This window comes from Pseudorasbora parva, chromosome 23 (assembly GCF_024679245.1).
Source record: "Pseudorasbora parva isolate DD20220531a chromosome 23, ASM2467924v1, whole genome shotgun sequence".
Lineage (NCBI taxonomy): Eukaryota > Metazoa > Chordata > Actinopteri > Cypriniformes > Gobionidae > Pseudorasbora > Pseudorasbora parva.
Window position 1 is genome coordinate 7,925,992 of NC_090194.1, and position 15,113 is coordinate 7,941,104.

The 15,113-nt window shown below is 37.8% G+C and overlaps 1 protein-coding gene across 4 annotated transcripts in view; it reads left to right on the forward strand.

The window, feature by feature from the left end:
• Window positions 1-15,113, forward strand: part of LOC137062904 (protocadherin Fat 3) — a 71,982-nt gene that overhangs the window by 40,127 nt on the left and 16,742 nt on the right. For all 4 annotated transcript variants that reach the window (XM_067433844.1, XM_067433845.1, XM_067433847.1 and 1 more), the window contains 10 exons: window positions 73-287; window positions 569-706; window positions 972-1,115; window positions 4,246-4,443; window positions 5,775-6,052; window positions 8,318-8,859; window positions 9,034-9,165; window positions 11,411-11,568; window positions 13,434-13,908; window positions 14,007-14,160. In XM_067433844.1, coding sequence (XP_067289945.1) covers window positions 73-287; window positions 569-706; window positions 972-1,115; window positions 4,246-4,443; window positions 5,775-6,052; window positions 8,318-8,859; window positions 9,034-9,165; window positions 11,411-11,568; window positions 13,434-13,908; window positions 14,007-14,160 — 2,434 coding nt within the window. The remainder of the gene's footprint in view (window positions 1-72; window positions 288-568; window positions 707-971; window positions 1,116-4,245; window positions 4,444-5,774; window positions 6,053-8,317; window positions 8,860-9,033; window positions 9,166-11,410; window positions 11,569-13,433; window positions 13,909-14,006; window positions 14,161-15,113) is intronic.

Below are 15,113 nucleotides of genomic sequence, written 5' to 3' on the forward strand. Positions count from 1 at the left end.
TATGTTACGTGATGTCTCATATTCATATAAATGAATTGGCTTTGCTCTCACTCATATCTCGGATGATTCCAGGCATCATTTCTGTGGTGGACGATCTTGACTATGAGCTCTGCAAGGACTTTTACCTAAATGTTGAGGCCTTTGATGGTGGATCGCCTCCCTTGAGAGCCACGACCATAGTGACCATAGAGCTACTGGACGTCAATGACAACTCGCCTTCATTCAGTGAGGACATCTACAATGTTCTGATCAGCGAGGACGTAGCCATTGGAGAGACCGTCACGAGGGTAAAGTTCTCTCATTAGCCGAGCCACTTCATTGGCATTTAATTAGCCGCAGACATAATTTAAATTTCACAGCTAGAATATAATTAAGCTTATTGCTCGCATAAATCCTCTTAATGAATTGCATTAGTTATTCATTTGTACTGTGTACTTGAGCTGTAATATAATTTACCGTAAGAGGGTGTAATTTGCTTCATGATCCGTATAAATTCAGGGAGTTTTGGCTCTTTTTGCTCTGGAATATGCTAGAATATATGAGTTTATTATCTGTTTGTTATGTGCAGCTGTTCGCAGAGGACCTGGACAGTCAGATCAATGGGCGAATAACTTATTCCATTCTGAAAGGGGACCGTGACAACCAGTTTTGGATCGACCCTGTCACTGGGCTTCTAAAAGTTAACAAGGCACTGGACAGAGAGACGGTTAGTCCTTGGAATGAGCTTGGTTACTTTGGCTAATGAATCTTGACATCTCTTCGAGACGCTCTCCTGAGACGTCGCATGATTTCGGCCAATTATCTTTAAATCAGCCAGTCATTAATTAGTCAATGTAGGAATGAAATTGAGGCTTTTGAGGGACTGTGGGTGAGCGGACAGTCCTGCTCTTTTTAAAAAGACATTTATTGAGAGTTGAGTCATTCTGAACTGTTTTTGCCTGACATTTATCTTCCTGTCTCACATGCTTAAGGTCTCGAGCTTCTCATTGTCTGTGCAAGCGTTTGACAGCGGGTCACCTGCCAAGTCAACCACTGTGAATGTCAATATCGAGATTGCCGATGTGAACGACAACCCGCCGATCTTCTCTCCCGCTAATGCTTCAGCTGTGATTCAGGTGTGAACCACAGTTTTAACTCTTTAACTGCAGCAATAGGCATTGTCACATTACCTACATATTATATGTGACATGTGACTGTTGCTAAGGCAAGTGCTATTATTACTGTTGCTTAGGGATTTCAGAAAACCCTGAACTAGGACTGAATGATTTATTGAATATTCATATGAATATATTTACAAAGCTTCTAATGTAGTTTTTTTTATTTATTATTTATTTATTTATTTTTTATACCATTTAAGCAGGGCTCGACATTAAGCCTGTTTGTGTGCTTGGTAAATCTGTCTATCACTTGTCCGAGTAAAAATTTGCTTGTCCTGGGGAAAATTTAATATTTTTTTTGTGTTGTAAATATAATTTATGGAATTGTTGGAATAAAAAAAAGCAATATTCTCATCAGTGTTCAATCAGCTTTGAGATATTTGTGATATTTTTGCCTTTTATGAAGGGCATCTTTTCTCTAATCTTATTAAATATAGGCTGTGCTTCAGCTTTCCTTTTACATTCTTAAATCTTATCAATAAATCAAATTAGAATAAGACTATAGGGCTGTTACTAATCAAATAAAAAAACTTACACTGAAAAATTACAACTGCTTTATAAGATTGTTTTCACATTTTTTATATATATATATACAAATAAGAAATGTTGGAGCATTAAACTGCCAATAGGTGGCGGGACCATTTAATAAGTGAGCCATTGAGTCGATTCGTTGAAGCAGCTGATTCGTTCCAGAATGAGGCAGTCATTTATGAATAGGTCATTGAATCTTTGATTCATTCAAAATCTGAATCAAAAACACTGACTCATTCAGTAACACACTGATGCTGTGAGATGCGTTATGGTTCTGTTGTGATCTCGGAAATATTTTCGCTGCTGAAATTAAACAAAAACAATCAATATTGAATCTAAAATGTAAGTGACTTAATGTTAATTAATTGTTTATGGAACTGTCATACGAAATCAGTGTCACATTTTCTATAGTGATGGTATTCAAGAAAACAGCACTCTTGGTAGTGTGATGTTGTGAATATCATATGTTATAAATATAAAATAACTCCACATTTTGACATTTGACATCAGGCAAGTAAAATTCTCTTTCACTTGTCCCTTAAAAAATCCACCGGACAAGCATTAATGTCGAGCCCTGATTTAAGAATGTGTCCTGAGATTAGTTTTGTGATGTTAAATATGAATACTACGACGGAAATGTTTTAAATTTTAGTAGCAAACAAGTTTTGTAGAATTTGTACGTTTACAATTTTAATTGTGAAACAGTTGAAACTGTCAGTTTCAATGAATCGATTCAGAACTTGAAATGTTCTATGTGTGAAATGTGAAATTTTTTTGAAGAGGAAGAACTGTAATATTGTGAAATATTATTACAATTTAAAATAACTGGGGCCATATTCACAAAACATCTTAATGGGATAGTTCACCCGATATTAAGAAATTGTAACGCCTCTTGCGGTTCAAAACACTTACTTAGGGTAAGGGCTTACATTTTTTGGGCTGCTATTTACTGCCATTAGTTGGCAGTAACTCCGATTTTATTAGTCTGAAAGAAGATTGTCATATACACCTAGGATGACTTGAGAGTGAGTAAATTATGAGAGAATTTTTATTTTTGGGCCCTTTAAGGCTAAAAGTAGTTCCTAACTTGCCGATTTAGGGAAACTCTTAAAAAATTATGGGTGTGTCCGTCCTAATTTAGTATTTCACAATGCATTTTAGTGCTAAAACCAGCTCGTAAATCTGAAAAGTTAGTAGTATAGTCAAGAGTGCCCTTAAGTCACTAAGACCAAACCACAAACAATCCTAAAATAGCTGTTGCTGGCAATCTACCCAAAGACACTGTACACCATTGAGGCAATAGGCGTTAGAGTCTTGGATGCTTCTTCATAAATGCAATACATATTTAGACTTTAATCTGTGATGACAAAATAATGGTTCAATTATGTGCAGAGAAAATGCATTGAATGATGGAGAATAAAACACTGCGGTCAAGTTGCAATTTATGTCCCATCATCTGTGCTGAGCGTTGTGGGCAGTTGTGGGAGTTCAGTTCTGTCGCGTGAACATTTTCCTATTCTCTGGCCCAACCTTCAAATCGTGACCCCTCCTGTACTTTAATGATAAAAAGGTAAAAAATAAATCTTTGAAAATAAATAAAATTATGTCTGCTTGCCTGTGGCAGTTGTTTAAACTTACAAATGACCGGATGGAGTAAAATAGCACATTTGGCGTGCAGAAAACGTGTGCAGAGGTCGCGGTAACTAGATGAATCAGCTGTGTATGTTTATGCCTCTTCTCAAGCTGATTAGATAGTGCTCCTCAAACTTTGTTTAGAAAGCATAATTTGTCACTTGAATTCTGCAATCTCTTAAGATGCAGACATGTGAGAGGCTGACAATTAGCTGAACATATTTTTGTTGGTTTTTGTGTTGGTTTAAAGAGGAAACTCTACTTTTACTGCTGTTTAGGAGAACTCTTGGTGGTAGGATAACATGTTTTGTGAATACAGCCCCTGTTTTCTATTTTTATATATTTCAAAATGTCATCGATTCCTGTGATGTCAACTGAATTTTCAGCAGCCATTACTGCAGTCTTCAGCGTCACATGATCATTCAGAAATCGTTCTAAAATGCTGATTTAATTGTCATCTATGTTGGAAAAAAAAAAGATGATGCTTAATATTTTTGTGGAAACTGTGATACATTTATGTAGGATTTTACTTTGATGAATTGAAAGTTCAAAAGAAAAGAATAAAAGTTTATAAATGTCTTTATTGTCACTTTTGAATTTAATGTGTCCTTGCTGAATAAAAGTATTTTTTGAGAATTTTCTGAAAATGACATACCCACATAAAGTCTGCAGCTCTTAAACGCTATGGTATTTATTTATTTATAAATCTGGTCTTCTTTTAAACTAGACACTTGAAAGTTTTGTTACCCAAGAGTCATAATAACTCGTCTAGGACAGCCTTGTAAACTCATACCAACACCTGGGCAACCACACAGAGCACCCTGGCATTCAAGAACCACTCACAATCTCTTTGGAAAAGATAAAAAACCTTATAATTAGACCTTTTTTAAATTTCTAATTTCTTTTTCTTTTTTTCCCATTCAAGTTGAACATGCCTGCAGGAACAACCATCCTCACACTGTCAGTTTCTGATAAGGACTCCTCAAGAAATGGCGCCCCTTTTGAATTTCGCATCATCTCTGGAAATGAGGGCAACGCCTTCAGTTTGGACCAGAATGGAGAATTACGGACAAGCCGAGTATTTGGTCCCGATGCAACGCGGGAATATACGCTTGAGATACAGGTTAGTACAACTCCAGAAAACGGCTCAAAAAAGTGAAATGTCTGTTAAGTCGACATGAAGCAGAAGTTGCAATAGTCTGTTCTTTCCTATTGTAATGTATATCCCAGTCAAATGGCTTCTCGAGCATGAAAAAATGTAGGGTGGGACTTCAGAAATTGTCATGAGTGACAGGTTGCCCTACCCTCGTGCCAGAAACACATCATCAGAGAAGAGAGGAGATGAGCTGCAACAGGGAGGGGAAGTTATTTTGATCAAAGATTATGAGGGCACATAAATAAAATAAAAATGATGTGCACAGATAAATAAATCATTTATAATAAGTACTTTATAATTCCATAAAAAAATAAGAATTGTCAGTTTAAATTTCATGGTGGCTTTAAAAGTGAATTGAGAATTACTGGATTCACATGTGGGTGTTTCTTCAACACTTCTGACAAACTTTGACAACACTTCTGTAATGAAATGCCTGACTTCTCTAAGGCTAATTTCATAACTCATTTTATATATACTAAATTAAAAATATTTTACATTATTTTACCAAATTAATTGTATTAAGAATGACACACAATAACAATATTTTCTTCTCAAGGGTCCATGTACCTTCTGGTAATTTTATTTGATGAAATGATAATCGTTTGAATTTTGTTTTGTTTAAGAAACGTAAGCTAGATTTTTTTTTCTTTTTTTTTCTTTTTCATGGGTAAAAAATTTGGTTATGCTATAATATTTATTTTGCATGTGTGGGCGGCCCAGAAACGTGCCTTTTCAACTCATCCTGTCTTCTGTATATATAATTCTGCAAATTAGTTGCAATAATATTTCTTCATACTGTTTGGCTGTTGAATATTTCTTGCCAATATGCATCTTGTTTAGAGCACAATAACACACTTGTCGGGTTAGCAGAGGTGCCGGTGCGATCCCTTGCATTGTTTCCACACAACAGCAGAAAGAACTTAAAATACTTAAAAGTCATTTTTAGTCATCCAGGTAAGAATAAGACATTCAAAACTGTAAAGGGAGGGTCTTTTTGTAATGGGTTATTTTATTTGTATAATGTCTATTCATTCACAATAACAAAATGCTTTTGAAAAATAAAGAAAACAGTGGGTGTGCTTTCTGCCATCTCTCTCTCCGTGAAACAATGAATGGACGGATGGGTGGTAAAAAAGGGTCCTAGACGATTTGAATGTAACCTTCATGTATCAAAGAGAAATCAACATCTGGAACATAGAAAGTGTTTCTTCAACTAAAGGTATTTTTATGGGATTGAATGCATTTATTTAGTGTGAAGCTGTAAAATTGTACAATGTGTTCTTGTCCTTGTCAACAAGGTGCGTGACTCTGGAAAGCCTCGTCTGTCCTCCACATCCTTTGTGTTTGTGCGTGTCATCGGAGACAGCCTCTTCAAACCTGTGGCCTTCCCACTGGAAATCAACATTGTCATGGCAGCAGATGTGTTTCCTGGCGGGATTATAGGAAAGGTCTATGCCACAGACCGAGACGAGAATGATGTTCTTTCTTTCAGTCAGAGAGCACAAACAAAGAGTCTTTTCAAAATCAACAGACAGGACGGGAAGATTGTGGCACTAAATGGCTTGGAGCCTGGAAGGTAAATGAAGCGCAACCTTAATTTAAAAAACAACATTTACGTTTTGAAATTTATGGTTCACCCAAAAATGAAAGTTCTGTTATTAATTACTCACCCTTATGTCGTTCCAAACCCATAAGACCTTTGTCTTCGGAACACAAGATATTTTATATAAAAATACTTCAGATATTTTTGATGCAATCTGAGTGCTTTCTGAATCACACATAGGCAGCAACATCATTGCAACTTTCAAGGTCCAGAAAGGTAGTGAAGACATCATTAAAATAGTCCATGTGACTCCAGTGGGTCAACATTAAAGGAAGTGTATGTAAGATTGTGGCCAAAACTGGTACTGCAGGTGTATCCCCTCTCCCCCTCCCCCTGACTCGAGGTTGCCAGATAGGCTGCAGGATCAGCAGGAACGTTTGTAGCTGCAGCTGTGGTAACTAGAGCAGATCTGGCAACCCGGATGCCGAAACACTACTGACTTTGTGATTGGTCGATAGGTGGAGGGCGGAGCTTCAGGCCAAAACATCAACATCAGTTGAGGGCTGCAACAACAACTTTTAAATGACAATATCCTGGCCGGACTACTGTTGTCAGTGATATAAGTATTTTAAATTAACATGATTTCTTAATGTCTAGTGACAAATCAGGACCATTTTATGATTAATTGAAATACATCTTACATACAGTTCCTTTAATGTTATGGAGCGACGTGAATTATTTTTTGTGCGCATGTTATTCGACAATTTCTTCTCGCCTGCGCCTTTCTTCTATGCGTTTGACATGGCACACACGGTGCAGAGCTTCCGAGTTCTACGTCAGAACGCCGGCTCACTATTGGCCGACACCGTTCACGTTCACGAGCTGGCCAGTGATGAGCTGCCGTTCTGCACAGAACTCCGACACGCCCCATCAAAAATATCTTAATTTGTGTTGCGAGAGATGAACGAAGGTCAAGGTTTTTAGGAGTAATTAATGACAGAATTTTCATTTTTGAGTGAACTAAACCTTTAAAGTATTTTTTTTATGTAATGGGCACTTGTGGTCTGTCACCTTGATATGAAAATATACTCCCTTTAAAACACACTTTTCACACTTCGGTAGTTTTTTTTATTTGTTTTATTTAAAGTTGAATTAGTATTCTAATGATGTCCTGCAAGAGACATCTAGCTAATGCAAATTCTAAAGCTTTATATCTAGCATTTATGAAGATAATTATCAATATGAAAAAATATTAATTAACTGTTAGTTTATATTAGTTAATGCATTAACTAATGTTAAAAAAAGACCATGACTGTAAAGCATTAGTAATAATTATATAGACAAATAGAAAACTATTTGTGCAAAATTGAATGTGGTGGAAATGACAGCTGTCATAGTCAATATTTCTAGTAATAAATATTCTAGGACAAGCATAAAACAACCCAATCTAGACAAAAAATGTGAAAAATAGGCAAAATAAATGAAGCCATTGTAAAAGTTTCTCAGACAATTTGTGAAATTTAAAAAATAAACAGATAAAGAAAACACCTAGCAGATTCAGATTTTATTTTATATTATATTCTTTATATTAAGTTTTTATATTATTGGATAATAATCTATATATATTTCCACATGTTTTTATGCTTCTGAAACTGCATATTTGTTCATTAATAATCAGTAACCAGCGTTTTTATTTTATTTTTGATAGTTGTATTAATATTTTGAATTAGGTTTTATTTTTATATTTTTCATGTTATTTTAGTTAAATTATTATTAATTTAACTTTTTGTCATAGTTTTATTTTATTTTTTAAATGGTGCTATTTTTAATCATTTTAGTGCCTTAACTTATTTCAGTTTATTGCCAATGGAACAATTTCATTTAATTCAAGTTTTCTTACTAATATTTATTCTATTTTATTTCAGCTTTATTTCAAGTAAACAAATGTTTTTAATGGGTTAGTTCACCCAAAAATGAAAACTCACCCTTATGTTGTTTCAAACCTGTATGAGAAGGTATTTTGAAGAATGTTGGGAGAGTGCTGAGGCAGAGTAAATGGGTGACCTATCCCTTTAATAGTCATAGCCTCATGAGCAACGCTTTGACATGTAACCCAAATGCACTTCAGAAACCCGCGTTCAAGTCCCAGCCCATGTTTCTTTTCCAGATCACCCCCCCCTCCCCCCTCCTACTTAACTTCATGTTCTCTCTCAAAACTGTTCTGTATCTGACTAAAGCCAAAAATAGATACAAATATATGATAATAACTTTGTCTGTAACACAATGTTTTTCTCTCAGATACTCCCTAAACGCTACAGTCAGCGACGGGCGGTTTTCTGTGACAGTGGCCGTTAATGTCAAGGTGGAACAAGCCACAGACGAGATGGTGCAGAACGCAGTGACTCTGCGTTTCCAAGACCTGTCCCCTGAGGATTTTGTGGGTGTTTACATGGAAGACCTGAAGAAGGTGCTTCGTAGCTCACTGGTTGCTGACGGGACGGGTGTTCTTGACGGGCCAGACCCCCTTCACATTTTAGGAGTGCAGCCACTGAGTCGCTCCAGTCAGCTGGAGGTGCTTCTTGCCGTGGAGACTCCAGACGGAGGTTTTGTGGGCCCTGGAGAACTGGCTCTCAAGCTGGAAGAGACTAAGGGTTTACTAAAGGGAGCGCTGCGGGTGGTCAGCATCCTGGATCAGAGCTGCTCGGGGGAGCTTGAGTGTGAGGAGCGAGTCTGTGAGCTCACCCTCAGTCTCGATCCCATCGGCGTGGTCACCTACACCACCTCCAGAGTGAGCTTTGTGTCTCCACGCTTCAGCAGGAAGGAGATGTGTACATGCCCAGGTTAGGGCTCCGCTGCCGTCTCAAATTATAAAACGGGCTAAACTAATTCAAATATTTATTCTAGGATGCATTTCATAGTATGCATTATTTATCCTGGTTGATTCAATTCAAACAGTAGCCTGAGTCGGAAAATTCCCATTTGCTTGCTTTCTATCTTTTTTTTGCCCACCGCAGGAGGAATATGTCCATCTTCTCTAGAGCTTTGCGATGGCCAAACGTGTCCGTCAGACATGCAGTGTGTGCGCAGCGGCCCCACAGCGCCCTCTCTCTGTCAGTGTCTGCCTGACACGCTGGACAAATGCGCAGGTTAGACTCAAATATGCTTTTCACGCTGCTCCTTTTTAAACTCTGACCTAAGGCCACCTTTAACCCTGGGTAAAGCAGCATCTCATTGCAAAAAGAGGGTTAGCAACACTTGTAACGCGTACAATGTAACAGTGACTTTGAGGCTGGTAAATATTCAAGTGCAAAAAGGAAGCAGTTAAAAATTTTAATAGTAACAGCAAATACATGAACAGCATTGGAAAAGCTGTTTTTAAAAAGATATGAATATATCCTGTTTTTTTATTTTCATAAAATATATATTTATTTGATACTGTATTAATTTGATTCATAACTGTAAAGCGAATATTTTTGCTAATAAGAAACGGGGGGAAAAAAAAATATACGGGTAAGATCGGTGGCCGGGAAGTGCAAAACAATATTACAAAGTGTGAAAGGGCAAAACACTTTTATCAAAGAACGAAACTAATTTACATTTTAGAAAACAAATTATCAAGATGCAAACCACTTTTACCAGTCCCAAAACAAATGTACAAAGACAGATTCTTAACGGAAAGGGAATGCACCACACCGGAAGTGACACGGTGATTGGAATACTGACCGCTGATTGGACGAGACGTATGTCAATCAAGACATACAGAAATTATACAGCTGGCTGCGGCAGGAGAAAGTTGATTTGCATGTGCAAATATTAGGGCCGTCTATTTTACTGGGTAATTTAGTGCAATTATGGAGATAGAAAAACTTTTAATTTTAAATATGCCTACCACTATCTGGTTGGGTCAGACAAAATTACTAAAGAACCTGAGCTGATAAGTGGCAGAGTGGTGTTCAAATGGCTCAAATAGTATGTGTGTGTGTTGCTCGGATATGACACCAGGTGGTCAACAAAACCAAATAAAACATAACTCTCATAGCATTTTAACTCCAGTGTTTGTTTATATATATATATATATATATATATATATATATATATATATATATATATATATATATATATATATATATATATATATATAGATTGGAAAACAATTAGACACTTTATTTTTATTTAAAATTAAATGCCTCTTCAAGCTGATAAGTGAAAGGTTGGGAGAAGAAAGGGATTGTGAAATGGAGACTGGGACTCAGGTTGCTTGTTTTAAAAGCTAAATCTTTTGTTCTTACACACCACTCTCCTACTTATCAGATTGGGTTCTTAGGTAATTTTGTCTGACCCAACCAAAGGGTGGCAGGCATATTTAAAATGAGATGTTTTTCTTTCTCCATAATTGCACTAAATTACCCGGTAAAATAGATGGCTCTTATATTTACACATGCAGCCAGCTGTATAATTTCTGTATGTCTTGATTGACATGCGTCTTGTCCAATCAGCAGTCAGTATTCCATTCACCGTGTCACTTCCAGTGTGTGGTGCTTTCCTTTTCAGTTAAGAATCTGTCATTTTAAATTGGTTTTGGGACTGGTAAAAGTGTTTTGCATCTTGTTAATTTGTTTTCCAAAATGTAAATTTGTCTCAAGCGGGTAACGCTTCAGAAAATAAATTTTTAAACAACACGCCTTTACCAGGTGATTCATCAAGGGTCACATGACCTAACAAAAAAAGGAAAAATACAATTATTTTATTTAAATATAATTTTTTTTACTACTGATTTTAAATCATAAAAAGAGTGTAACTGTGTAATGTATTTGTATTAATTTTAATGAATACATTGATTGATGTATGTATGCATTGTTTACATACACTGATCAGGCATAACATTATGACCGGGTGAAGTGAATAACACTGATGCTGAACAAGTCCGGTCCATGGAGGCCCCACCTCACAGCTTAAAAGATCTGCTGCCAACATCTTGGTGTCAGATATCACAGCACACCTTCAGGGGTCGAGTGGAGTCCATGTCTCTTCGGGTTAGGGTTGTTTTGGCACCAAAACGGGGACCAACATTATATTAGGAAGGTGCTATATAGCATGCTATCATACGAGTAATACCACATAGAAATGTTCATTTTGAGCAGTTCCAAGTTTAAAAATAAAAATTCCTTTTCTGAATGCATTTTCTTTTAGCTTGATATAACTGGCAAAACTTACATTAACATTAAATTTCCTTTCAAATAGTGACTTTCTCTTGTGGAATACCCCGAGTATGTCAAATATTTAATATATATTTAATAATTTAAGTTACATTTCAGTGTACATTGTGGTCAAACAATGTATAAATAGCCCTTTTTTTCTTTGACTGACTGATTTCTGTGCCTGTGTTGGTAGGCCAGACATCTTTGAGCTTTGCAGGGAACAGTTACATCAAATACAGAGTGACGGAGAGTGATAAGAACAGAGACATGAAGCTGGGCTTGAGAATCAGAACGCTGCAGAGCCAAGGAGTCATCATGTACACACGCGCTGACCCCTGCACATTGCTCAAGGTAAGATGTGAAAATATACAGTGCCCTCCACTAATAGCGGCACCCTTGGTAAATATGAGCAAAGGGAGCTGTGAAAATACATTTTCATTGTTTATTCTTTTGATCTTTAATTAAAAAAAAACAAAAAAAAAAACTGGAGCTTTAATTTTTTGGGGCTATTTTTTGCTGGAGGTACTGGACATCTTGTTCAGACACATGGTATCATGGATTCTAGTAAATATCAAAAGATAAAAAAATCAAAACCTGATGCTTCTGCTAGAAATCTCATCTCGTGGTTGGATCGTCCATCAGGACAATGAAATATTTTCACAGCTGCCTTTGCTCATATTTAAAGTACAAAGGGTGCCAATATTAGTAAAGGGCACAATGGCCCTCATTTATCAATCTTGCGTAGAAACTGGTGTATATGTTGGCGTAAGATTATGCTTACACTCCTCTCACCGCCTGATTTATGAAGCTGTGCGTACCTCTGCAATCCAGGTGTACGCAATACCTGCCCTTGATAAATGCGGCGGCTGAAAACGATCCTCATTAGAATAACACGCCCCTATATATTCAAGTCTCCGCCTCCCGCACGCCCTCATTTTACGCCATGGACAAACAGAAGACGGCAAAGAAACGAAACTTCTCCGACGTGGAGATCGGGCGCGCTCAATCATCTCACTAGTCCACTAGTCAGGGCACTGATTAGGACATAAGTCAACGGGCTGACTCCCTGATCAGTGCTCTGACTACTGAACTATTGAGATGATTGAGATGCGCCCATCGAGACCGTCACCAGGGAAGTGGAAAAAAAACCCGAAATTGTTTTATTTGGGAGTTTAAAGAGTGGAATTAAAGGCACCTACAAAAACAAAATATGGACACAAATAACGAGTACTGTTAATAGTGTGGAGGTTGAGAAGCGCACTCCAGCAGTTTAAAGCTGTTTGGATGATAAATTACCATCACAATGCATTATTTTACAGCATGTTTTGAAAAAATTAGCATTTAATTTCGTATCACGGCACATGTATTGGGGTGTACAATAGTGATATGTGATGTGGAGTAAGATTCATTCACATTAATAATTACTTGACAATTTGTAAAATTCTTCTTTTTATTATTATGATTATTATTCTTAATGACGCTTGTTATTTAGAAGAAGAATGTCGTTTTTATTGATTTTATTATTATTTAAAAGAAGAAGGTCATTTTTATTATTTTGTCAGTCTGAATTATTTTAGTCCCAGTCCGTGCGCAGCTGCCGGGCCAGGCGGGCCTGAAACGTCAGATAAAGCGCACAGGCTCGCGACTGGAGGAATACATATGCCTACAGATCAAACGCTTTGGTAAAGTCACAAAAATTAAACATTGACGTTCATGTTGCACAAAAATAAACTATGAATGTTGTTGTTGTGGTTTTTAACAGTGGGTCATATAGCATATCTTGTCAGTGCGTTTTGTGGTGTTAGGAATTGCTTTTCTGCGCGTTTTCCCACTAACTCAAACGTGCGTACACCACCTCCTGAGCTGGCGTAGGATTTGAGCGTGCCGTACGCCAACGTCCATATTGATAAATCTCAAAGTCACCGTGGGTTTGAGTGTACGCAAGGTGTACGCTGGAAATTTGGTGTACGCACTTTTGATAAATGAGGGCCAATATATCTACAAACATTTCTTGTTAATTAAGCAGTTTTACCCCATATTTTATTGTAATGCAAAAATCTAAATTGCTTTGCATAATGTAGCCATGTGGAATTTAATTGGCAAAGGAGGCAATAAAAAGACTAATCCTACACATCTTCATGGGTATAAAAACGTTATTTGGAATCGCCCAATTGTTTTTCGCTGTAGTGAATGGTTGTATGTCTGTGTTTGTTCAGATAGAGGAAGGGCGTCTGTGGTTTCAGATGGACTGTGACAACAGATTGGACATACTGGGGATCTCCGGTCGTCCAATCAATGATGGGTCCTGGCACACCGTGACCCTGGAACTCACCAGTAACTACACTCTCCTTTCGCTGGATGATAGCTATGTGGAGCGCCGGCGTTCTGCGCGGGCCCCTGTCCGTATCTGGCCCCTGGCTGCAGACGGAACGCTGTTCTTCGGGGCTCAGGTGTTGCACAGACCAGTGGGCAGAGGCGGCCAGAGACCCCCACGGGCACAAGAAGGCTTCCAAGGGTGCCTCGAGTCGCTCATGCTCAACGGGAATGAACTCCCTCTACAAAATAAGAGGAGCCGATATGCAGAGGTGGCTGGGCTGAGTGATGTGAAGTTGGGATGTGTTTTATATCCTGATCCATGCCTCGGAGGGCCGTGCCAGAATGGAGCGTCTTGTGCAAAGCTGCCCTCTGGTGGTGAGAATTAGAAAGCTCATAATGCTCAACAGGGTTGTTCAGATTTTAGTCATTAGCTTTGTCTTATACGTCTCGGTTTTTACTGCATTTGTCCCCAGATTTCTCCTGCAGCTGCCTGCCACAGTTCACAGGGTCTTGGTGTGAGATGGAGGTGACGTCCTGCATGCCCTCACCTTGTCAGAACGGGGGTGATTGTAAGGCTGTGGGGAACACCTTCCTCTGCGGCTGCCTCAAAGGCTTCACAGGACTCACGTAAGACATTTTATTTCACTAGTAGGTACTATATGACCATTTACCAATAATCTTGAGTACATTTCAGACCTTAATGACTTCAACACACCATACAGTTTGGTGGTAACAAAGACGAGTGTTAACAATATATATGAGAATTAAAAAGGAAAAATAATATCCTCAGACTTTCAGATTTGATCATGTATAAATATTTATGTTTTAATCATATTTGATATATTAAGGTAATACATATTTTATTAGTGTCACCGAGAGCATGTCAACCACTTTGAACTATATAATAAATTGAACTGTATATATTTTGAGAGTTTATATTATATGTCCAATACACTAATACCACCTGGTGAGTCTGATAAATCTTTAAGTAAAAGTACTGAAAACTTTATATAATACTGAAGAATTTTAGGTTTAATTTTGAAAGGTGGTGCGTGTTGTGACTTTCACAAATGCTTTGACTGAAATAACCACTCGTTACAACCGAGGTACACAGCAAAGTTGCTCTTCTATCAGCTTGAATCAGTCGGCCCATTCTCCTCTGACCTCTAGCATCAACAAGGCATTTTCGCCCCCACAGGACAGGATATATATATATTATATATATACACACACACACACACACACAAAAGTTAATAACAATGAACTCCATCACAGCACCTGTTAGTGGGTGATATATTAGGCAGCACATTTTGTCGTCAAAGTTGATGTGTTAGGAACAGGAAAAATGGGTGATTTGAGAGAGTTTGACAAGGGCCAAATTTTGATGGCTAGCTAGACGACTAGGGTGACTGTTTTTCAGTGAAAAACAGCGCATCACAGTTTGATGCATATGGAGCTGCATAGCCGCAGACCAGTCAGGGTGCCCATGCTGACCCCTGTCCACTGCCGAAAGCACCAACAGTGGGCATGTGAGCATCAGAACTGGACCAAGGAGCGATGGAATAGGGTGGCCTGATCTA